Source organism: Rattus norvegicus, chromosome 1 (genome assembly GCF_036323735.1).
Source record: "Rattus norvegicus strain BN/NHsdMcwi chromosome 1, GRCr8, whole genome shotgun sequence".
Classification (NCBI taxonomy): domain Eukaryota; kingdom Metazoa; phylum Chordata; class Mammalia; order Rodentia; family Muridae; genus Rattus; species Rattus norvegicus.
This window is the reverse complement of record NC_086019.1, coordinates 50,775,210-50,798,647: the sequence shown is the minus strand read 5'-3', so window position 1 is coordinate 50,798,647 and position 23,438 is coordinate 50,775,210. Positions and strand designations below refer to the sequence as shown.

Here is a 23,438-nt window from a genome sequence, read left to right as displayed (position 1 = left end):
AAACCCTGTTCTTTCTACATATGTGAAGAAGCCATGTGAAAATGGGAGAGTTTCGGCTCAATACAGAGCTGCCAAAGCAGCAGGGGTTAGCAAGAGATTTGCTCTAGAACTCTGCAGTCTTCTGGGTAGGAAAGGAAGATGATTCCCACATGCTATCTACCTACGCAGGGACAGCAAACATGCCTAGAAGGGGGGGTGTTGAACATTAGTCCATGTTCCCAAATTTCATCCCAAACTATCTCTGAGCAACAGGAAAACATAGTATCCCATGCTTATAGATTTTTCTTACTCATAAATAAAAATTAGCAAACCAAACCTACCAAAATGTCACAGTTACCCCTAAACAATTACCAAAATACTACTAAGATACTGAGTGTTATACCAGGGAAGGGAAATGCAAGTTAAATATTGATTGGTTGTTTTTGCACTGCTGTGAACTAAATACCAAGCAGACTAATTCAACAGAAAGAATTACATATTTGGCTTACAGTCGGAGAGCGTTCAGTCCATGGTCACTTAGCACCATAGGGTTGGATGGATCAATATGGCAGTGGGAGCCAGTGCTAAAGAAACTACTTTGTGGTAGACAGAAAGTAGAGAGACAGACAGAGGAAGGAAGCAGGGCAGGACATGGATCCCAAGCGCACACCTGTGGTGATCTCTGTCTTCCAGCTTACCCCTACCTCCTAATGCTGCCATCATATGAAGCTATGACGGGGCTGATCCATTGTGATCTAAGTGACTCTGGAAACGTGTGTCTCAGACACATGCAAAGGTGTGCCTCCATGAATGAAGATCACTCCCACAGTGAAAGCCTGTGGGTGTGGATTGACTTCTGAGGTTCTGATACAGTTCTTCACAATACAGTCTCAACTGCCCTGTCTCCACCATTGTCACCTTGCCTGTCACTCAGTTATCTCCACTCAACTATGGCAATCATCTACTTCCCAGAACTGGGTTGTTTATTTGCTTACTTGGAGTTTCTGTCCTTGCTTGGTTTCTAAGGCAGGATCTTCTATTGAAGGCTGGCCTTGAATCCCCTATGTAGCCTTGAACTTGTGATGCCCTATGTCTACCTCCAATGTTCTTGGATTACAGGCATGTATTCCCTCACCCAGTTTATTTAGTGCTGGAGATCCAACTCAGAGCTTTATGTGTGTGTATCCTGGAGCCTCACCCCTGAGGACTGGGCTTGATAGAAGAACAAACATCTATGTTTGTGAAGCGGGGGCCTGAGCCTGTTCTGCCTACACATAGCATTTTCCACTGAGTACATGGCCTGTGCCAGGTTCTCCCTTTGCTATCTATGAGGGCATAGATGCCTAGCAGAGATGCCAAATCTCCTGTCAATACCATGAGTGGCCCAGCAAACCCACCAGGAGGAAAGGGCAAAGCCAACATTGATTTCAGAAACTCAGCACCTCCATGGCTTAGGTTAGCAACATCCTAAGACATCTTCCCAATTGCACATAGATCTGGTATCCCTGAGATCAGGGCTGGGGATTAAATACCTCAGGAACCTGAAAACTGACTCAGCTCTCAGAGGAATGAGTGGAGCCTCAGGCCAACTTTCAAATGACCAGTTACCTCAAGGGAATAGAGAGAAGCTAGCACCCACACACAGGTAACCTGTGGGAATGTGTAGCCTTCCCACCACAGCATCTACCTCCTTAGTCAGATTGGCATCAGAGATCTTAGAAGCTCTCCCATAATAGTTCCCATGTTCCTGACTTTCATTTTCCCTCCCTGAGCTCAGTTTTGAAGAGTGAAATGCTAAATCAGTCTTGATTTTGAAGGCTGTGTCAGACACTTCCCATCCACCAACAAAAATCTATGTACAGCTTAAGGTTTTTTAAAAATTATATCTACCTCCTTTCTTAGAAGCACCTAAACTCTGTTCTCACTGTAGCTCTCCATTAACACAGAGAAACCAGCCCCAAAGCGGTTTTTGTTTTTATTATAGACACAGAAGGAAAACAAGAGGCGATAGCCCCTTAGAAGTCTTTCAGATCCCTCCTTCAGATAAAGCAGCCACCTGCTCCCTCTACCCATCATTTATCTCTCTAAAAGCACTATACCAAAACCACCAAGGAGTTTGCTTCCCCTCACACAACAGAAATCGACTCCTTTGTTGGCTGTTCTTTAGGGGAGTGGGATGGGTAGAGAGAGCATTAGAAATGTCCCCTTTGCTGTGAAGGCTGGGTAGTGTGTTTTTGCCTTCCTTAGAGGACAGAGGGTCTAGCTGTGCCTTGGCATTGTAAACACCAGCTCCTACGTGGCCCTTGCTTCTGCCCTGCCCTGCTCCTGTGCCCAGCTTCCCCTGCAGCAGGCTCTGCTGACGACACAGGCCCGCCGAGGACGGCCAAGACAGCTGAGAAAAGTCTTTTCTGCACAATGGACGTCAGCACATAAGAATGATGGGCCCGGGAAGCCAACAGTTCCTTTCTCCCTGTTCCTTTCATGTGCCAGGTCACATCCCTCAAATGAAGCTCCCACAGACGAAGGAGTCCACATGCAGGCAGTCAAGTGAGGACCTGAGCCTCCTGATGCAGACTTTGTGCGTAGTCTCGACCACCTGATGAGCAGCCACACCTCACAGTTCCAAGGTGCAGAGAGACACGCAAGGGATCTGTGTCAGGACAAAATGGCTTCCGTCAATCTGCGACACTAGGTTTTGGGGTTAGCTTGGCTATAGTTATAACAAGGGTTGAATTTGCCATTCGGTCTCTTTTTATTTCACTCATGAGTTACCTCACAAATATTTATTAGGTGCTGTGTAGAACACAGGGTTCAGAATGCCTGTTCCTTTTTTGATGAGGAAGGCTCATCCCATCAACACACAGTGGGGAATATGGGGCAGAGAATGAAACCCAACCCTAGTCCCAGGCTGGAGGTGAGGGTCCACGCTTTCCATGCAAAGCAACTCTAGAGTGCATGCTAAGGTAAAACCTGGAATGAACCGGGAAGAAAGAAGAGAGGCATTTTGAGAAATGGAAAAGACACATGCAAGGAACTTTATGAGGGTCAGTGTGCCTCGTGTGTCCAGAGTCACTAACAACCCCAAAAGGAGAGGAGCCCCAGAGGTAGTGCGTGAGCGGGATCACCCAGGGTCCTGTACGCCAGACAAGGGAGGACAAGAGCCAACTTCCCTGCTGTTGTTCTAGAGCCTAAAACTGTACGAGCATCCCTCTGAAAAGAAATGGACCAAAATGCCATAGCCAGAACTGGCTCACAAGAAGAGCTATAACTGACAATGGTTTATATCTGAGCATGTGTCTGTTGTGTCTGGGAATGCAGTTCAGATGGCAGAGTATTTGTTTAGCATGTGTAGAGCCCTGGGTTCAATCCCTGACAGCACATGAACTAGATGTGCTGATGTGCTCTTAGAATATCAGAACTGAGTGGGTGGTGAGGGCTGGGAGGGGGGAGTTGGTGGGGGCAGAGGTATCAGAATTCTAAGGTCAGCCAAGGCAGCATAGAGTTTGTAGCCAGCCAGATATACACGAGACCTTCCCTGCCTTGAAAAAAATTACTTAAAGTTTAACTCATCCATAGTCTCATATTCCCATTCAGGTTTATTGGCGGGGCAGAGAGAGTTGGGGGAGGGGCTGCCATTCCTGCATACTCAGAGGTTCTTTTCCATCTAAGTGGTCCCTCAGCCTTTAAGGCTTCAAGGTTCACCGATACCAAGTACCAGAAGAAAGACAGGTCGGATGCAAGCGCACAGGGAAAGGTTTGTTTGGCTCATTTGAGATCTCTCCAACATCACTGACCAATACTTGGTCACGTTGCCCTACAAGCCACAAAGAGACTTAGAGGATGTGATTCAGCTACATATCCCAGAAGGAAAGTCCTGGTATTCTGAGCTTCAGATGCAAATTACTGCTTAAGAAATTGGTGGACTTCTATTCTTTAAGGAAGAGCTTATTAGTGATGTATGATGTCAGACCAGGAGTCCACAAACTACAATTCCAGCTTATTACCCATCTGTTCCTTTCCCTTAGGTTCTGCTTAGCTCAAACAAGCTTACAAGGTCAGGTGAAGCAACTTTTGGGAGCAACTGGATCAGTGTCCAGATACAATGGTAGCCACCCTGCCTGCTCACATCAGACAAACACTAAGGAAGGGCTAGTTACTTTCAGTTGGTCACTAGTTAGTTACTTTTATGTCATTGTAACCAAGGAGCAGACAGAAGCCACACAAGGAAGGAAGCATTTATTTTGGTTCACTGACTCACAAGCTTTAGTTCATTAAGTCAGAGAGGGTTAATGTGGCAGTTGGAGCCCCTCACACTGTGGTATAGGACAGCAAGCAGAGAATTCAGGCTACAGTGGGCAGCAGATATTATCGACAGCAGGTCTATTCTTCAAGGACTTCCCCCTAATGATCTACTTCTATCAGCTAAGCCCCACACCCCAAAGGTTCCACAATCTCCCCAAATGGTCTGCCAGCTGGGTGTCGGACACTCAGACACATGGGCCTTTAAGGAAAGTTTCACATGGAAATTTTAACATAGCCACTCCAAAGGCAAGAAGACGAGTTGGGTAGTCGCTGGACTTACTGCTAAAGTAGGTAGAGAGAAGAGCTGGGATTCAGGCCCAGAGGCATCTGATCCTCAAAGATATATCTGCCTTTTCCAGTCTACTAAGATGTAGGTACAAAACTCTTTAACCCGTGGTGATGCTTACTACCGTCAATTTAGCAAGATCTAGAATCAGCCGGGAGACAAACCCTTGGGCATGTCTGTAAGGAATCTTCGAGATTGAATTAATTCCGACCCGCCCTGAATGTAGGTAGCACCCTTCTCTGAGCTAGGGGCCTAGGGTGAATAATAAGGTGATGAGGTGGGTACCAGTGTCCATCGCTCCCTGCTTCCTGACTGCACATGTGATGGGACGAGCTGCCTCCCGCTCCTGCCTCTGTAAGTACTGTACCACGGTGATCTGTGGAACTAAACCGGCAACCCCCAGACTGTGACCCAGAGCAAACCATTCTTGGCTTTGGCATTTGACACAACAACAAGAATGGCATAGACAGCCATAGATCGTGAAGAGGCCGCACCTGACTGATAATGCATGTGGCAGTGCCCTTGTCCAAAAAAAAAAAAAAATCCCTCTAAGTTTTCTCAAGATTCTCAGGGTGTGGGTCAGCTATGCCTCACCCCAAAGGTCAAGTCAAAGAGTCTTCCAGTGGGTTGTGCATCTCTGGGGAATACAATGATTTTACAGGATAAACAAATGTATTTCATCAGATAAGACCCAGCACTTCTGCCAGGAGATTACTGGACAGGACGTCTGCCCCAAAGTCTGCAGGGAATCTATTGCTGATTTATCTTCCAGTCACGTGGGTCTCATCGCGATCCTCATTAAGAAACACTGAGCATGTCTCCTTGGGAGGTCCATGGACCACCTGCACAGGCCTAGGACGCTTGAAAGAAAGGAAGAGTTCTAAGCCCAGCCCCATCTTTGGATTCCAAACTCTATGGGTGGGACCTAGGAATGCATGGCTAGCCCTGCTCAGGGGCTCTCAAGCCAGAGCAAAGGATGACAAGCTAAAGGGAAGGTGAAAAACCAAACGCCCCATTCACTGTCGTTCCCATCTTGGACACTTCCTTGTCATCCGAGGCTGAGATCAAGGTCAACATGTGTTCTGCCCTGGGTCACCTGGGACCCATGAGGAAGAAGCACCGATCCACTCCACTTATGCCACTGTTTTCTCAGTACGGTTTCTCTGCCAGGCCTGGGAGGGAGGACACTCATCTTTGTATCTCCAGCCTGGCCTGGAGCCTGGCGTGCACTGAATGTAAATAATCACAGGGCACCACTGTGGATAATCCAGAATGCCGGCTGTCAGAGGAAGCAGGAAGGACAAGTCCCACAATGGAGCCCCTGTTGCAGACACTTTCTTGGTTGTTCTGGGTCCCACGAGTAAGGCTGGATGGTGCGTCTGTTTGGTCTTCCTACCTATCCTTCAGAGCAGACACTTCATGGGGTGGCCCCACTTGTTAGGGTCCCAATTTTACTCCATTAAAAAAAAATAAACTACTAAAGCACATTTGCCATTGGCTGAAAGGAATAGTTACTATGACGGACGTATGCTGAAGTGTTTCAGGAAGTAGAGAGAAAGTTCATACTTCTCAATAACAACAGATAACAGCCTCTGCCATTCTCCAGACTGTCTAGCCAGTGTGGCTAGCCAGACAGTCTAGAAGGGAGGCCAAGTTCCAGGAGCCTGCTTTCTCCAAGCTTCCAAAGAGGTGAGGGGAAATCCTGCCTGGAAGGAACCAAGCTCCCACAGAGAGGACAGAGAACAATCATCAAACGCACAATGAGCTACAAACAAGAGTTAGAACAAAAATGGCATCAGGTAGTGACCACGAATGAAATAAGAGCAGTTTTATTTGAAATGAAGTAAATGAAAATGAGTTAAAAAGATTGGTAAAATAGAAAGCAAGAAGGACCACCTGTGAACGATCAGCCATGCTCTGAAATAGTACAGACATTATGGATTAAAAAAAATCTCATTAAAATAAAAAAGTTCAATGGATGGGTTAAGTACAATTTTTGACTCTGTTGAATGGATAGTGGAACCCAAACTATGCCTATAGATATAGAAATGGATGATATGAGAGGACGTCGTGGAGGAAAGATAAAGCAAGTCCAACTATGTCTAAGTAGGACATGTCTCAATGGGAGAGGCTAGAGGATGAAAGGCCACGCAGAAGAGGAAATGGTGGGGCACCACTTAGAAGTGCTTTAAGGGCTGAATGCAGAGAAAATGCACCCGTTCACTCGAGAATCATTTATTGAGCCCTTGATGCATGCCTGCTGGGTTTTAGAGAACTCTCCCTGGGAGAACATAGGATTGCCCACACCAGGACAGCCGGAGTGAAAACAGACTTCTTTCCCCAGAGCAAATGGAAGCTGTGTGACAGGTCCACACTCTTCACAGGAGAGCGAGGATTAAGCAATGGCCTCTTCTAAGAAACACTGAGTCATCCTCTGGACCCTCAAGGTACTCGAAAGCCGGATGGATGACTGTGCTCCTGACCACATTCTTGGTATCCAGTTCTTCTGCATTGGTCTGCTCACCTGTCTAAGTCTGCACAGCCATCTTAAGCCCTCAGGGTGTGTGAGTTTACAAACACGAGAATGTTCAGGACCTATCTGGACTCTTCAAGGTTGATGGCATGAAGGCAAGACTAAGGTATTTTAATATCAGCATTTATAACATCCTGTTCTAGAAGCCTGAAAAGGTGACCCGTCCTGCACTGTAGTCGCCTTGGGCCGTAGAGGCCTCGCAGATCACCCCTTGATGAGGTCACCCCCAAGCAGGAGCAGCACCTTGTAGGAACTGGTCTGGATCTTCAAACAGTAAGGCCTCTCCAAGGACCAGACGTGAGACACGGGCAACGAGATTCTGGTGGAGGCTGCTCGTCTGCAGCCTTCTCAGCCCCGCCCAGACTCTTCCTGCTTAAACTGACAGCGCATGCCAGGACACTGATAATGAGCTGAAATACGCTTTATCTTCCCCACCTTTTCATATCAGTTAAACTCTTTTCTGGTTATTTCACCATTAAGTTTTCTTCCTTCTTATTAACTTCTGTGGTTATCATGCAGAGTCACAGGTCCCACTGTGGCATCGCCACCCACGTGTGTCATTATACTATCCTGTTTGCGTTTGCTTTCTTCATCACAAGTGGCTGGACCTGACAGATTGGAACCCATCAAGGTGACCCTCTGGCCTAGGACTTCAGTTGCAGAAGGACGGAGGAAGGACAACTGATAACAGGAGCCCACTCACTGGCAAAGCTGACTTTCAAGACTAATGGTGGAATAAAGATTTAAATCTAAGCAAAACCCACACACATTTACTAGCTACAAGTATACTCTGAAGCATGCAAGTGACACATATACACTCACTCGGGTACACATACATACACACAAACGATCTATTTTTAAGGAGGGTCCCCTGCTTTACAGTTACGCTCTAGAAAAGTTGTAATAAAGGAGCCAAATTCCTAACAAACAAAAGAAGGAACAAAACCAAGTGGGTAAAACAAGTCTAACTAATTTTATTTTACAGAAGGGAAAACACATAAAGATCAACATTAAGAGGGTTGGGGAGGTCTAGCGAGCCCAAATCCACCCACTATCTCAACACATTTAAAGAAATCAGGTGTCACATAACTCTAGGGGTACTAAGGCTTGGGCCATGGATGCTACCCTGACAACCCAGGATTCTACCGGGCCACACTGGAAACTTAATGAGGGGGAGCTTTGTACAAGAGAGTACCCTTGAAGGCAACATTAGGATACCTGTCCACACTGCTTCCAGACCACCACAAGGTGGCGACATGCACAGACTTCTGCTATGATGAGGGCAGAACTTCATAGGGCTGAATCCTCCGAAACCATGGGCCAAAATATGCTTTTCTACTTTATAAGTTGCTTGACTCTGGTATTTTGTGACAGAAACAGAAAGCTGACTAATACATGGACAGTAAAGCCATTCAACAAAAGCAAAATTTTCTTGTGTGCATTTTATGAGTTCCACAAAACCATTGGGACACAGGGAATTTTAAATTCAAGGTGACAAAAAATTAATTATAAGAAAATATTAATCAAAGGAAAACTGGAATTGCTGTATCAATAGCAGATAATATTAAGACAGAATATACCCTAGACCTTAGATCAGGTCTTAATACTGAAAGCGTTGATGCTTTGATTCATTATGAGGAATTTTAAAACTCTACAGTTACATGCACACGTACAATTATATCTCGTATAAAAAATCTTAAGTCTAGAAACTAAAAGACCCTGCAAAATAACAAGTCTTTGTAATTTCTGATCATCACTATACAAAAGGTTAACTCAAATATGGGATATTTTAACAGAAGAACTAGCTAGCTTCAGTTTGAATGTCTGTAAAACCCTACTCCACCTATAGCTAGAGACCCAAACATTCTTCCCAAGCATGAAAACATTTATGACACTTGACTTCTGGCAGGTCTACAGAGTAAGGTTAATAAAAGTCCAAAAAAAAAAAATCAGTATCACACAAACCTACAAATCGCATTCTCTGACCATACCACAATGAAAAAGAACGCAGATTTTAAAAAGTCGGCTTAAATTAGGTTAATAATAAGCCTCTAAGAATAAAATATGGGTCAAAGATGGAATAACAATGAGAATTTAAATCACTAAGAATAATAATTAACATACACATCTCATGTTAATGTTACAGGGCAGATGTGGTGGTTGGGGCAGGGAGTCTGGATGAGGAAAAGCAAAAGGCTCATCTAGAGATGAGAACAGCCGCCAGGAGTGGTCTCTCCAGAGGCAGTAGAGGCCTGGAGTCCTCTGAAGGACCAAGGGCAGGTCACCGGCTGCAGAGGAGAGCGAGCGTTTATCGGAGACTGTGCAGGAAGATGAAGAGGAGCAGAGGAAAGGCCACAGGTCACCACCCAGAAGGAAGGTGTAGAGTTAAGAATGACAGAGGTGGAATTCTTGCCCACAGCAGAGAGGGCTGATGGGAGCTCGGGCCAACGCCACAGAGGCACTGTCCTGATGTTTTAATCGCTCTTTCCTTCATTGTCTTGGGCAGTCTCGTCATCTTGGACCAAGGACAGCCCGTATTCTCATGTGTGGGGAATGTATAGGTTGAAAGATAACAGAATTTGTAGTTCCTTCTTCTACAACTCTCAAGCAGCTTCTGTGTGATGAACCAGTGTGGGAAAAGTGCCTTATGTTTAAACACGGCATCCAGATGTTCCTCTGTTAGCTGCAGCAACATCAGAGGCTCTGAAGATATTGTACCTAAAGGCATGTGTCTCCAGGATCCTTCCCTCCCCTCCCCTCCTCTCCCCTCTCATCCTCTCCCCTCTCATCCCCTCCCCTCCCCTCCTCTCCCCTCTCATCTCTTCCCCTCTCATCCCCTCCCCTCTCATCCCCTCCTCTTCTCTTCCCTTCCCTTCCTTCCTTCCTTCCTTCCTTCTTCCTTTCTTTCTTCCTTCCTTCCTTCCTTTCTTTCTTTCTTTCTTTCTTTCTTTCTTTCTTTCTTTCTTTCTTTCTTTCTTTCCTTGGTTGCTTTGAGGCAGAGAGTTATAGCATATTCAGGCTAGACTCCAATTAATAATTTCCTTCATCCACTCCTGAGTTGTAGAATTACAGCTCCTAGGGCCTGCACTCTGGGACAGTTCATGAATCACTAAGAATCTAGCGTCTACTTAGGAGCTTTTGTGCATAGATGTAAGTTACCAACCTGCTTTCTAGGCCACTGGAGTTAGAATTTGGATACTAGAGGTAAGAATGTGGAAAAAGAAGAGACACTAATGTTTATTTTTAAATTCTGTCTGTCTGCCCGTCCGCCTATCTATCTATCTATCTATCTATCTATCTATCTATCTATCTATCTATCTATGTAACATGAAGTGGCTTGAACTCCTGATCCTTCTGCCTCAGCCTCCCTGAATGCAAAGGTTACAGCCCTGTGCTACCACGCCCAGCAAGCTGGACCATCTTTATGACTTCATAATAATTACTTATCCTTGTGTTTTTTGTGCTGGGACATTACATAGCTTAATTAATTAATAATTAATTTAATTAAATGAATAGCTTAACTAAATATTCCTTCAAGGCCAGTGAGGTGGTTCAGAGTTTAAGTACTTGCTGCCTAGCCTGAGGTCCAGGACTAGGACCCATATATTGGAAAGAGAGAACTGATACACATACATACAGAATGAATACTCATGCTTTAAAAAGATGCCTATCTTCCAGTGGGGCATTTTAGGGCTATGGACACTTTGATGTAATTTTATGTTTTAAGATGGAGTTTTGCTGTTTTGACTTAAACACTTGGGTTCAGAATCCAAGTAGCTGGTATTAAAGGTGTGCACTTAAACACCTGGCTAAGCCTCATCATTTTTTTAAATGCAAGTAAGGAAAAGTCTTCTTGATAAAATTTCATTCCTTAAAACCCCTAGAATTCTTACTCCTCTCCTGTGTGACACGGTCAGGGAAAGTTGACTAGAACTCTCGTCACAATGGCTCTGTTGGCACACACAGCATTGACTCTGCTCCCCAGATATGAACTAGACATGAAAAAGTTAACTTTTTATTGCTGCTTGGATTCGGTGAGGCACACCACATTTTGTAAGTCACCCTTCGTTCTGCATATAGAGAGATAGAGCTCAGACAACAACACACATCTGTGTTTGCTCGCAGATTAAATCTAGGCACTACTTTTGAAACTATACATTAAAAAAAAAAACTCGTTGAAGTGCAGCCAAGGGAGTTCGTGAAGCAAATTCATAGCTTTAAATAGTTATACCATAATAATTTTAAAAAGGCTAGAAAAACTGAGCTGAGCATTCCGCTTACACTGGGGAAAACACACCAACTCCCAGTAAAGAGGAGACAGTGATACAGTGGAGGAGAGACGATACTTAATTGAATATTTACAGAAATAATGCAGCAGATGACCAAGTTGCATACTCCAGTGATCAAGTTAATTCTGCAAGAAAGAGGGAAGGTGCTAACGACATTACACACTCAAACAATACCATAAGATGTTCTTTCTAGAAAATTTAAATGTCTATTTTTGCCTCCTTGTATATCACACGCATGCCTGGTACCCATGGAGATGAGAAGAGGGATTTGGATCGCCTGGTACTGGGTTTACAGATTGTTATAGCAGCCATGCGGTACCGGGACTTGAACCTGAGCTGGAAGAGCATCCAGTGCTCCGAACCACTGGGTTTCCTCTCCAGCCCCAGTACTTATTTCTAAAGTGCTCATTGCAAATTAGAGACACCGCCTAGCTGGAATCCTGGCTTGGCTAACTCCCTTCTCCAGCACATACAAAAGCCCAATAGCATGCTTAGCGGACCCTTAGAGGGAGCAGCATTAGGCTGGCACTATGGGGGATTGCCCTACCTAGTTGGTCTACATTCTAAGACAATTGTACAAGAATCACAACAGGCACTTGGAGGAAGAGGAGGAAGCCTGAGGATGAAGCAGCCCACATCCCTCAAACTGACCTTCCTTTTATTTTAGAAGAAGAGTGAAGGAGAAGCAGTTGTTTTGAGTGTGGAAGCACCCTGAAGTAGAGAGATGGTCTTTCATTCCTTCCAAAAATCCCTCCATCAATCTTAAAGGGGAAGCATCCCGGGGTAAGGGCTCTGACTCAATGTCTGCATTCCGTCAGGTTTGATTCTGTCCAATGTCTAATAAACAGATGAGGTTGAAACCCGGGCAGAAAAGGCTGCATTGATGGTGTTCAGCATAGGTAGGAAATCCCCTAGCGTAGGTGAGGTGGCTTGGAACAATTGCCAGTCAGCTCCTTGGAATTCCTTCCAGTTGTTATGAAGGTGTCCCAAGGGTGGATAAGTTCCAAGTGACCCGCATTCCATGTTCACATCAGGATAAGGACCCACCGCACCAAATGAAGTCCATTTCCCCAGCAGCCAGCCTGGCTGGTTGGGTTTCGGATGCCACCAAACGAAACAAAGGGTCCGTTGACTAGAGGACCTCGAAAGTGACACAGAACTAAGGTTGACCCATGGCAACCTCCATGACAGGATGGGAACCTAGCGGGATCCCTTACATCACCAGCCTCAGCTCTTCCTGCTGTAAAGCTAAGACATCTTATCCCCCTAACTCCTGCTTTGGTTTAAGGACCAAGTATTGTAAGCAGCCTGTCCACTTCTGCCTCCAGCTTCTCCCAACGTGTACTCTCTGTATATCAATACACTCCGTATATAACAGTAGTTGAAGCGGGAACTACAGGTTTTGTTTCATTACTTTGATAGTATTTAAAATAACAACACTGACTTTGTTCAATTTCAAAGTCAAGGAAAGCACTCCGAATTCTATGAGGCTTCTGTGAGATTCTGAGTTACTTTGGGTGGTGGGCGTGGCTTCCAGAACACATGGAGAACTTCCTCTTGAGAGCAACACATGAACTAAAATCATTTGGTGTTGGAAAGGGAAATCTTTCCAGGAAGTTTCAAACCCTCATCAGCATCTTTAGGGAAGGCATCCTAAACAACACTTCAGTTTGCCCCCTGAAGAAGTCTGGTCACCATTCTGGGCACACTGAGCCGTCACCTGCTAGTGATGAAACTGGCATGCATGGGATGAGAAAGTTAAATGACAGACAGAACCACATAGCTCCCTAGAGACCCTGTCAGGACCATCTTTTGACTTCCCCTCATTCTGTACCAGGTTTGAGGAAGGTTGCCACTCTGACAGTGTCCTATCAGTCCCAGAACTCCAGCCTCCTCCCGAAGCACCTGCTAGAGTATTTGCTCACAGATGTCTATGAGCCTCTTCTTGGATACCCAAGGATCACCTTCAGTCATGCCAACCTTTCTAGAGTGGGTATACATTTTGTGTTTGGAGGTTTTCTTTTAATGTTCATTTTTTAATATAGTATGTGCATGCACCCAAGTATGCGTGCATGTACATTGGAGGAGGGTGCATGTGTATTCTGATGTGTTCCTACATATGTGTGTCTTACTTTTTGAGGCAAGGTCTTTGGAACTTCACTGAGTAGGTTACCACGCCCATATACGGTCTTACGAGAAAGAACAGCTTCATGGAGGTGAGTCCCTACATGGGAGACATTTCTGCCTCCTGACAACGCACTTCGCTTGTTATCTAAACAAGTGTTTTGGACAAGAACTAAGAGACAAGCGTGTTTCCTTCCCCATTTACCTGAGTACACGCAATTGTCTTGCAAAGATTAAATAGGGCTTTGACTGTAGGTAAAACTCAGCCAAACGATTCCTCTGTGACCAGGTGCCTCTGAAGCAGTTTCTGAAGTGACTTAAAAAGTGAAAGCGACAAACAGCCTTACAGCTCACAGTGGGGGAGGTGCAGAATCGGCTAGGGTCTGAGTGAGAGACCACCCCCCCCCAAGAGTATGGAGATTGCCTCCTCCTTCCCAGACTCCAGCAGCTACCACAATAAATGGAGATGCCTCCTCCTGCTGCCTTCCTATAGTTTACTATCAGGAGAAAAAAAATAAACTCTTGTCCAATGTTCCAGCTGTCCTGACTTCTCTTAAATTGCTGCTCTTTGTACCCAAAGCAGTTTTACCAAAATTATTGCCTGGGAGAGCCTTGACCTTTGTCCCCTGCCTGTCAGATAATCATTTGGACACTGGAAAGAAGTTGCACTATCTTCAAGAACTCAAAGTTGATCGATCCCCCCTCTCCTGTGCCCCCTGGAGAAAAGCCAACCCAGGCGTGCCAACATCGTCCAACCCCGCCCGCCCGAAGGCAGAGAACTCCCCAGCCATAATCTCCAATCACTGTGCCAACATATCTCAGTGACAACCGTGGAGGCAGGTGCATATGAAGCTTCTCCAAGTTGGCTTCTAGGAAAGTTTTCCTTTTTTTACCTAAAGCCAGATCATCTCTTAGCCTGCTCTTTAGGACAGGGATATAAATAAAGGCTTTTCCCACGATCTGCAAGGCAGCACTTGCAAGCCTGGGTTAGAACCTAGCAGATCGCCAAAGGTGGTGGGGTCTCCAAGTCATGAAGACTCCAGGAACCTAGTCTGGAGGCCACCTTCTTACACTTGCTGTGTGACGAAGATGGTGCACAGAATCAGGCTTACCTGGCTGACGATGGTGGAGTGGGTCTCCACATAGCGCCAGTCGCCGCTGCAGGGCACCAGAGGAGCGGAGCGGTTGGGGAAGGCAGCGAGTGGGTCGCAGCTGAGCTCTGAGCTGGTATTGGTGTCTTCCAGCAGGTAGCGGTGACAGTGGCCTTGGCCACGGCGCTCAGCTGGGACGTGAAGCTCCGGCGTGGTGAGGTTCCACTCCTCCTCAGGGCTCCAGGCGCAGCGCTCGGCCAGCGCGGTGGCGCGGGGCCCGCGACACCAATAGTAGTCGGGCTGGCTGCCCAGGAAGACCACACCAACGAAGAGGAAGGCGAAGGTGACACCCGTCAGGCACAGCAGCAGGAACACGCGCCGCTGGAAGCGCCCGAACTCGCCCGCCTTCCTCAGCGCCTGGTCGAACGTGGGCATGGTGCGCCCCACCACCCTGCGCCCTGTCGCTGCTGCCCGGCCTGAGAGTGACCCGCGGGCGCCGCCGCCCGCAGTTCTGCACCCGCCGCCCCCGCCTCGCTCGCTTGCTCGCCCTGGCAGCCCGCCCCGGGCTGCTCCTCCTGCTCCAAGCTCCCGGCCTCCTGCCCGTATGCGCCCGGGACCGGCGTAAACCCGGAGAGCGGATTGGGGTGGTTTCACAGCAGTGTCACCGTGCACCAAGGACCCAGACTTATAGCCTGCCCTAAAGGGTCACTCCAAGTTGGAGTTCACTGAGTTCTAGGATCACCCAGACTCGCCAGACTCAGGACTCTGCTGATTGCAGGAATAGCCTCCAGTGCTCTTAGGCTGCAGGGGTCCAAGCCGCTGTGCTCCCAAAAGTGACAGTCATTACCTCCGGGAACAGAATTTCATACCTGCACCCGCACCTGAACCTGCGTCATCACATTCCTAGAGCTCTGGGTGGGATGGTGGCAATGTAGTAGAAACAGACTATTACAATGGGACAGAGGGACAGCCCACAGATAGCCTACAGGGCTAAAAGATTTGCTTAGTCCCAAAGTTCAAGAGGAGAAGGGAGCACATCAAGTCAAAGACCTTTGTGTACACTCGCATCCCAAGTCTCTGGGAACAGTGGTGCTTAGTTGGTTTGAATCCATCATCACAGTGTCTTCCTTGCCCCTCAAAAATCTACAGAGCCTGTAGGATGCATATCATGTGTGGTTCCTATCGCCTGGCATAGCCGGTTACCAATCAGCTGTCAGACTGCAGAGCGACCTGTGATACTGTGCTCTACCCACGTATTCCAATCTCTGCACCCAGCTCTTCTCCTGGTCCCCAGCTCGTGCCCTCAGCCACCCTTAGCTAACTTTCTCGAGAGATCCAAAGAGCACAGATTTAGTCCCCGTCCCCACAGCTAGAGCCAGGCTGCCTTGCTCCAACTTCTCTTTTTGTCCTTACTACTCTGGATGCCGAGAAATTTAACCCGCCACTCCCTGTTTTCCCACCTTTTAACATACCTACATCATAGGGTCCCCATGAAGACTAAATGGATTAGCAGGAGGAAAGTACCAGAAAAGTACTCAGGGTTTCATTCAATAATCATTACCACAACTGCTCTTTGCTACTGAGCAAGTGACAACCACAGGCGGGCCCAAGAATTGCCAAAATCATACAGCAAAAATGGTCATCTCTCTCCCTCCCTCCTCCCTCTTCCCCCTCTCCTTCCCCTCCCCTCTCCCTCCCTTTCCCCCTCTCTCTGTCTGTCTCTGTCTCTCTGTCTCTCTCTGTCTCTGTCTCTGTCTCTGTCTCTCACACACACACACGCACACACACATTCATGCACGCACCCACACACATACAAATGCACAAACCACCTACCTCACTCACTGTGTTCTATATTTGCATATCTTCTCACATGCTCCTCTGGTCCCATTTGTAATTGCCTGCTGAACCCCCAGACTAGGTCTCCCCTCTCCTGAGCTGGCTTTTGGTACAAGCACATCCTCCCTGCCCAGACTCAGAATCTCAGTAACATTCCAGTACTCTCCCTTTAACTCCCTTAACCTGTGAGGTTTGGTGACACCCAACCCCTTTCCCTACACAAGCACATCCCCAGCTCCCCTTTCTGTCTTGTCTTCAAAGCCCTCACACCAGCTAATCCCTTACAGGTTTACTTGCTCACTTGGTCACCTCAACTGTGCCCCCCCCCTACATCGTAAAGTTTCATGTAGGGAGAAACCTGCACTCTGGGCCTTCACTCCTATACAAAGGCAGTGCACAGTAGGTGCTTAGCAAGTTTGTGTGGTAAGAGTGGGCTGCTTGTTGTGCTCCACGACTTCTAAGTGTGCCCCGCCTTCCTCTTTTCTTACTTCAATCAACCCTCAGTGCCCTCTAGGCACGGGGTCCTCTGCCCTCTGGGCAGCCCATCGTGCTGGATGACTTTCCGTGAGGCAGCTTGGATGTTCCACTGCAGTGGCTCGCCTTGATCTCCAAAGCAAGCCCACATTGCTCAGTGCTCTTCAAAGTCCTCACCTACTTCTCTTTCTGTCCCCTGCTTTCATTCTCTCTGCTTCTTGGGACTTGCTGGGTTTGGAAGACATTGTTAGTATATTTTTGTGTTTTGCTCATTGATAAACTTGTATGATAACTCCAGTGTTCTCTTCTTAGTCTGTGGATTAATGTATGATTTCTCTCCCTGTGAGAAATCTCAATTTGGATGGGATAAAGTGTACATTTTTCATAGCTGCTGCTTTTGGTGCCTACCCATGTTTTACTAAGATGTTAAATGTTTTCCTGTATTCACATACACACACACATACACACATACATACACAAACACATACATACTTACATATATATACATGCTCACTCACATACACACATACATATACACACTCACATACACATATATATATACACATGCATACATATACACACACATATACAAACATATATACATACACACATACACATATACATATCAATGCACATATACATATCACATATATATACACATTCACATATACATACATACATATACACACAATACACATACACACATACACGTATACATATCAATACAATACACATATACATATCACGTACATATACACAACACATATACACACATACATACAGACAGACACATACACACATATATAAATACATATACATACACACATACAAATACACATATACATATACATATATACACATATACATATACATACACATATACACATACATACACATATACATATCACATACATATACACATACACATATACACACATACACATATACACACACATACATTCACACACATACATTCACACATATACATACACACATACATATATCCTGCCTTGCAAATGGTAGTCTGCACTGAGCTATGCCCTTGCCCTTTACATAGCTTTATTGGATTGTATTTTTCACATTGAATTTTAACATCCCTGGAGTTAATTCTGGATAGAGTATGAGAGGTTCTAATTTTACTTACATCTTATGGTCAAGCAGCTACCAGGATGCATTGGGTAACTTTGCCTGGATTTACAGCTCTGTTTCTGTCTGTCTGAGACTCTCAGCTGGGCAGGAAGACCTGTGTCCTTTAACCTGTCCTGCAGCTGTCTGTCCCAAGCTACTGCCATTGTTCATCAACGCCTCTCTCTCACAGTCTTAGTATCTTGGAGAGTGAATCCCACCTCTCCTCCCCTACTTATCTTGTCCCTCTTAAGAATGAACTTAGCCATTGCTGGGGCTCTTGTCTTCCAGATGCGTTTTACATTTTGATGAATTCCACACATATTTGACTGTTGACTGGAACTTTTATTGAAAGTCATACGTGCAGTTTATTTTTCCCTCTGCTTCGAAGGGAGTTAGAGAGAAAACAAATCTCTCTCTCTTTCTCTCTCACACACACATACTCACATATGTGCACATGTATACACATATACACACATGTATATGTATACATATATACAATATATTCTATATGTATATATGATGTATATTTGTGTGTGTGTGTGTGTATGTACTATACATATATATTACAGTACTGGAATGGAAGCCTGGGCCTCAGTTGTGTCAGACAAGAGTTCTGCCACACTGCCAGCCCTCGATCTCTTTACCTTCAAACACTGAAAACAGTCGGGTGTGCTGCAGCACATCTGTAATCCTAGCACCTGAGAGGCACGGGCAGGAAAACAGCCACAAGTTTAAGGCTAGGCTGGTCTACATGATGAGTTCTGACCAGTCAGGGCTATACAGTAAGACACCTGTCTCAACAACAACAATAAACCCACCGCCCACTGCTCGTACCTGTCCCATCCAATGTGGCACAGCCACACATGCATTCTTAAACTCACATTCATTAAAGGAAAAGATGACAAGCTGTGTTCCTCATGGCCACATGGTTTAGTGGCTAATGTGGTCTCTGCAGAAAGTGAATACTTCTCCCATCATCAGAGGATATTGTGGGGCATATTACTGACCTAGGCATTGTGACCAACTAATGCTCACTGGAGTTTCCAAAAACAACTGGAAACAGAAATCCTGGTCACCCCACCACCACAAATCTACAACAGAAATAAAATCATATCATGAAGACACTTTCACTCCCATGTTTCCCGTGACACCATTTCTAAGAAGCAAGCTATGGAATCAACCATGATTTCCAACCATAGATGAATGAAGAAAATATGTATCAGTGGATAGATGAAGAATATATATATTTCATACATACATACATACATACATACATACATACATACATACATACATATCATTTATTCTGTTGGACAAAGTAAAGCACACACGTATGCTCTCTCTCTCTCACACACACACACACATTACACACATGCAGCACACACATACACATATACATTTGTTTGTTTTGGGAAACTATGATAAATGTTAAAATTCAACCTTTCTATTAAAAAATGCGATGATTGGGTTGGAGAGATGGCTCAGCCGTTAAAGGCTAGGCTCACAACCAAAAAAAGAAAAAAAAAAGCATCGATGTAAACCAGGCAGGTGAACTGGTACCAGCAAGTCCCCAGGCGAGAGATCAAAAGGACCCCTGTTTTCAAGGAGTGGCTAAGAATGTCCCAGAGGCATTTCACCACATCTGGCATCAGAGAGTAAATAACCTCTCTATCGGCAGTTTGGTCACGTGTTAAGGTAGCAAGAACTCCCCCTGCGCTGCTGTGACTGTCCGGACAGATGGACAAATCCCAACTTATGGACCCAAATCCCAACTTAATTGACCAGCAGCCATTATCATCTTTCCCTTATCGATTGATCTCCATTAGCCCCTAGAAGAAAGTTTGTGCTTCGAGTAGAGTACTACTGACACTTTAACTTTTTTTCAAAATGAAGGCTTTCTCTAAACTAGCCTTTCTGGGACCAGCTCTGCATGTGCCCTTCATGTGACTCCTGTTCCTTGGCTTCTCCTCTGTGCAGGAGACACACCTTCTGGCCCTGGTCCTCTTGTTCTCCTATTGCCTTCATGAGCTCCCAACCTACACTTTCTTGGTCTAACTCTGCTTTGGGCCAGTGTTGACACTTTCCACATAAATGTGCCCACCAAGTTCATCTCTTGAAGCCTGAGCTTCCACTGGAATAGTATTTAAAAACTGACCTTTTGGTAGATAATTAGGTGAAATTATGGGGATGGGGTCCAATGATGAATGAAGTGTCCTCCTTTAAAGGATTTGTGTCCCTTTAAAGGAACAGAGTGAGAGAAGGGACTGCCCCAGCCAAGCTGTTACCACTTGGACTTCCAGCTATAGAATCATGGGAAAAACCCATCCCTGTCCTTCAGGGTCCCCATTGGTGGTGCTCCATTCCAGCAGCCAAGCAGACTGAGATGGTTGGCACCTAGTGGCTTCCAGCAAGAACATCGAGCAATTAGAGGAAGGCTGCAGAGTGACGCCCTACCTTCCCTGTGTAAAGCCCACAAAGCGGTAAATGCCCTCAAATGGGAGATGGTGATATTAATGGGGAAAAATGTTCCTCAATTAGGATTTTGTCCACCACCGGCAATAGAGAGTGAGTTTATAATAGTTTAAAAGCCTATGTGCTAATTTGTGTTGAAAATAATCACAAAGTACAATATGGAATCTCTCTTCCAGGCTCGGTGGACCACTGTGTGAATGATACCATATAAGGGCTCGAGTCACACTTGGAAGAAACTAGCTTTTTTTCTGGGAGTGCCCAGCCTTCCATCTTCCAACCTTAGCTGCAGGGTGTCTGCCCATGCTAAGCCTATGCTAAGCCCATGGCCCCAGCCCAGGAGCCACTAGTCTTCCTGAACTCTTGGTCCTCAGCTGCTCTGACTGGGGGTAGGCTCTGAGGTTTTATGGCTGAGACCCACTTCCTGTTCTCTCCTCTCTCTGTTTCTTGATCATAGATACAATGTGGCCAGTAGGTCTCCCTCTCTGGCAAGCATGCCTTTCCTACCACAATGGCCTGTATCTCCTTCCTCCCTTAAATTGCTAACTGACTGGTTGTTTGGTCACAGTATAACGTGAAGTAACCAATGTAAGACTATTTCCTGTTTGTAATATACCATGGATTCAAAGTGCCTTTTTCTTTACATACAAATACAATGTAGACAGTATGGTAGCTCAGGTCACTTTTAGTGCAACTTCCTTGAATTTATTGTGATTTGTTTACTATTGCAGGCCAGAGAATGCTGGCAGATTTTATATTCAACAGTCCTGACTGTAGCAAGTAGAGGCTACCTTTGTGAGCACTAGCCAGAGAAGAAAGCCAGGGGAGAAGATGTTCATCTCTCAGGAGCTGTAAGCTGTAAGGAGTGGGGCGGGAACATACCACTGTCTTGGTTTCAGATTAGGGTGTCTCAGATAGACCATCTCTAGAATGCACAGTCAGAATTCTTTCCTCAAATCTACAGTGAGATGGAGTCATGTGGGACGGGCTCCTTTTTCTTCGAAAGACAGGTTTGAGGACCCCGTGGTTCACCTTTGTGCTGCAGATTGACATTCTTTGAGGAAGCCACCTCTGTGGCAGAGATCTAAGAGGCTTGACTGACTGGGACCTCATGGTTATGGAGAGGTGGAATGTCACAGATTGAGAGCTATGGTGACTCTGGTCCTATCTTATTCCCCTGACAGTCGTCGGCTACCAATCTCTATATACAATGGAACACCTTCCCCCTGACAGCCGCTGGCTAACATTGGCTAACAATCTGTATATACAGCAGAACACCTTTGTGATTATTATTACTCTGCCGTCCCCACCAACCATCAAAAGCAAACAATACTGAATTATGCTCTCCTCCTCAGGTATTCGCTGAAATCAGGAGATTTCACACTTTGGTAAAGGCAGCTGATTCAATTTTAGCTTCCATGCTTTTACTTCATTTCCCTCCCAAATTTGTAGAAGTTTGATTTCTGCAACTGTGACCAAAAGCCTGAGACAATGAACTTAAAGAGAGGTGGGAGTCACAGGTTGACAGTTTTCTTCCTTCACTGTTGTTTGATCAGGTTGCTGTGGACCAGTGGAGAAACAGCACATCATGCGGGGCCACGTAGCTGGAGATGCTGTCACCTCATGGTCTATACTCCAAAGAGAAAGGAAGGGACGTCGTATGTTGCTTCTCTCTCCTCCAACTACCTAAGACCTCCTACTAGGCTCTTCTTGAAGGTTTCTGACCCTCTAATGGTACAAGGATGAGGACTAAGCTTTTGTGCCTGGGTTCCCAGAGAACATTCCAGGTCAGAGTTCAGCATTACCTTGCCTCTTCACACTCACGGCATGAGGCCCCTTGCCAGGGGTGTTGCTCTGTGCTTTATACAGTGTGTCACTTTTCATCCTCAGAGCCACACTAGCAGGTACCTCCTGGGAAGGAGAGAGTTACTGACCGGAGGCCACTCTATGTAGTTAGCTCCGGGAATTCAGACCAGGATACCCTCCTCCCCATCCTTAGTACCTGTGGGAGTTCTCATCACTGCTACTCCCGTGGAATGTTTTTCCATTACGTCTTCTATGAAGAAGTTTTATAAAATATAAATATAAACCTTCGCTTGTGTCCCATCTTTTTTTAAAGTTTATTTTATTTTATTCAATTCAGGTGGTGTGTGTGTGTGTGTGTGTGTGTGTGTGTGTGTGTGTGTGTGTGTGTGTGTGTTGCCCAAGAAGACCAGAAGGGGGCACTGTATCTCTTGGAGTTGGAGTTACAGGTGTCTGTAAGCCATACAATATGGCTCCACTCTTCCAATCTAGCAGTAAGAGATCTTAACTGCTGAGACACATCTCCAGCCCCCTTTTTGTTTATTTCATTGTTAAATAAAAACATTTTATGCTTTCAATATATAATAATTTTGTCATTAAACCATCAAGAATTTTTCATTTTCAGAACTAAAAGGAGATTTAAAAGCCACATCAATCTCTCATCCTTATTTTACAGCCAACCAATGAAGGACCAGAGACTTGCTTGCAGCTTAAATGGCTTTGCTTGACTTGGTAGCAGCAGTGGGATGTGGACCTAGGCTCACACAGAATTACAAATCCCTCAGCTCACGCTAACTGTTAGAACCTTTCACTTCCAGTTCATTCTTTCAGTTAAAAGTATAATACACTGTAGGAATCTCTTTAAAATGGTTTGCTAAAATTATTCTGTGTTGACTATAAAGAAAACTGACTCAGTCTTCAGTCACAAGAACACTGTCAGTAAAAACAGTAATTTTTTTTTTTTGTGGAAAAATAATGGAAGCTTCATGTTGCAAAAGTAAAGATTTGGAGTGTTTCTAACACTTGAAAACCATGCAATGCAATGGCTTTCAAAGTCCGATATTTGCCTGGGAAGAGCTAAAGATGACGTGGGATGTTAGGAATGAACCCCTACCTACCAGCAC

The 23,438-nt window shown here is 45.5% G+C and overlaps 1 protein-coding gene across 1 annotated transcript in view; it reads right to left on the bottom strand.

Annotated features, from left to right (window-relative positions):
• Nucleotides 1-15,430, bottom strand: part of Slc22a3 (solute carrier family 22 member 3) — an 89,141-nt gene extending 73,711 nt beyond the window's left edge. Inside the window, exon 1 of the mRNA NM_019230.1 lies at nucleotides 14,626-15,430. Coding sequence (NP_062103.1) covers nucleotides 14,626-15,039 — 414 coding nt within the window. The 5' untranslated portion in view covers nucleotides 15,040-15,430. The remainder of the gene's footprint in view (nucleotides 1-14,625) is intronic.
• Nucleotides 15,431-23,438: the final 8,008 nt, after the last annotated feature.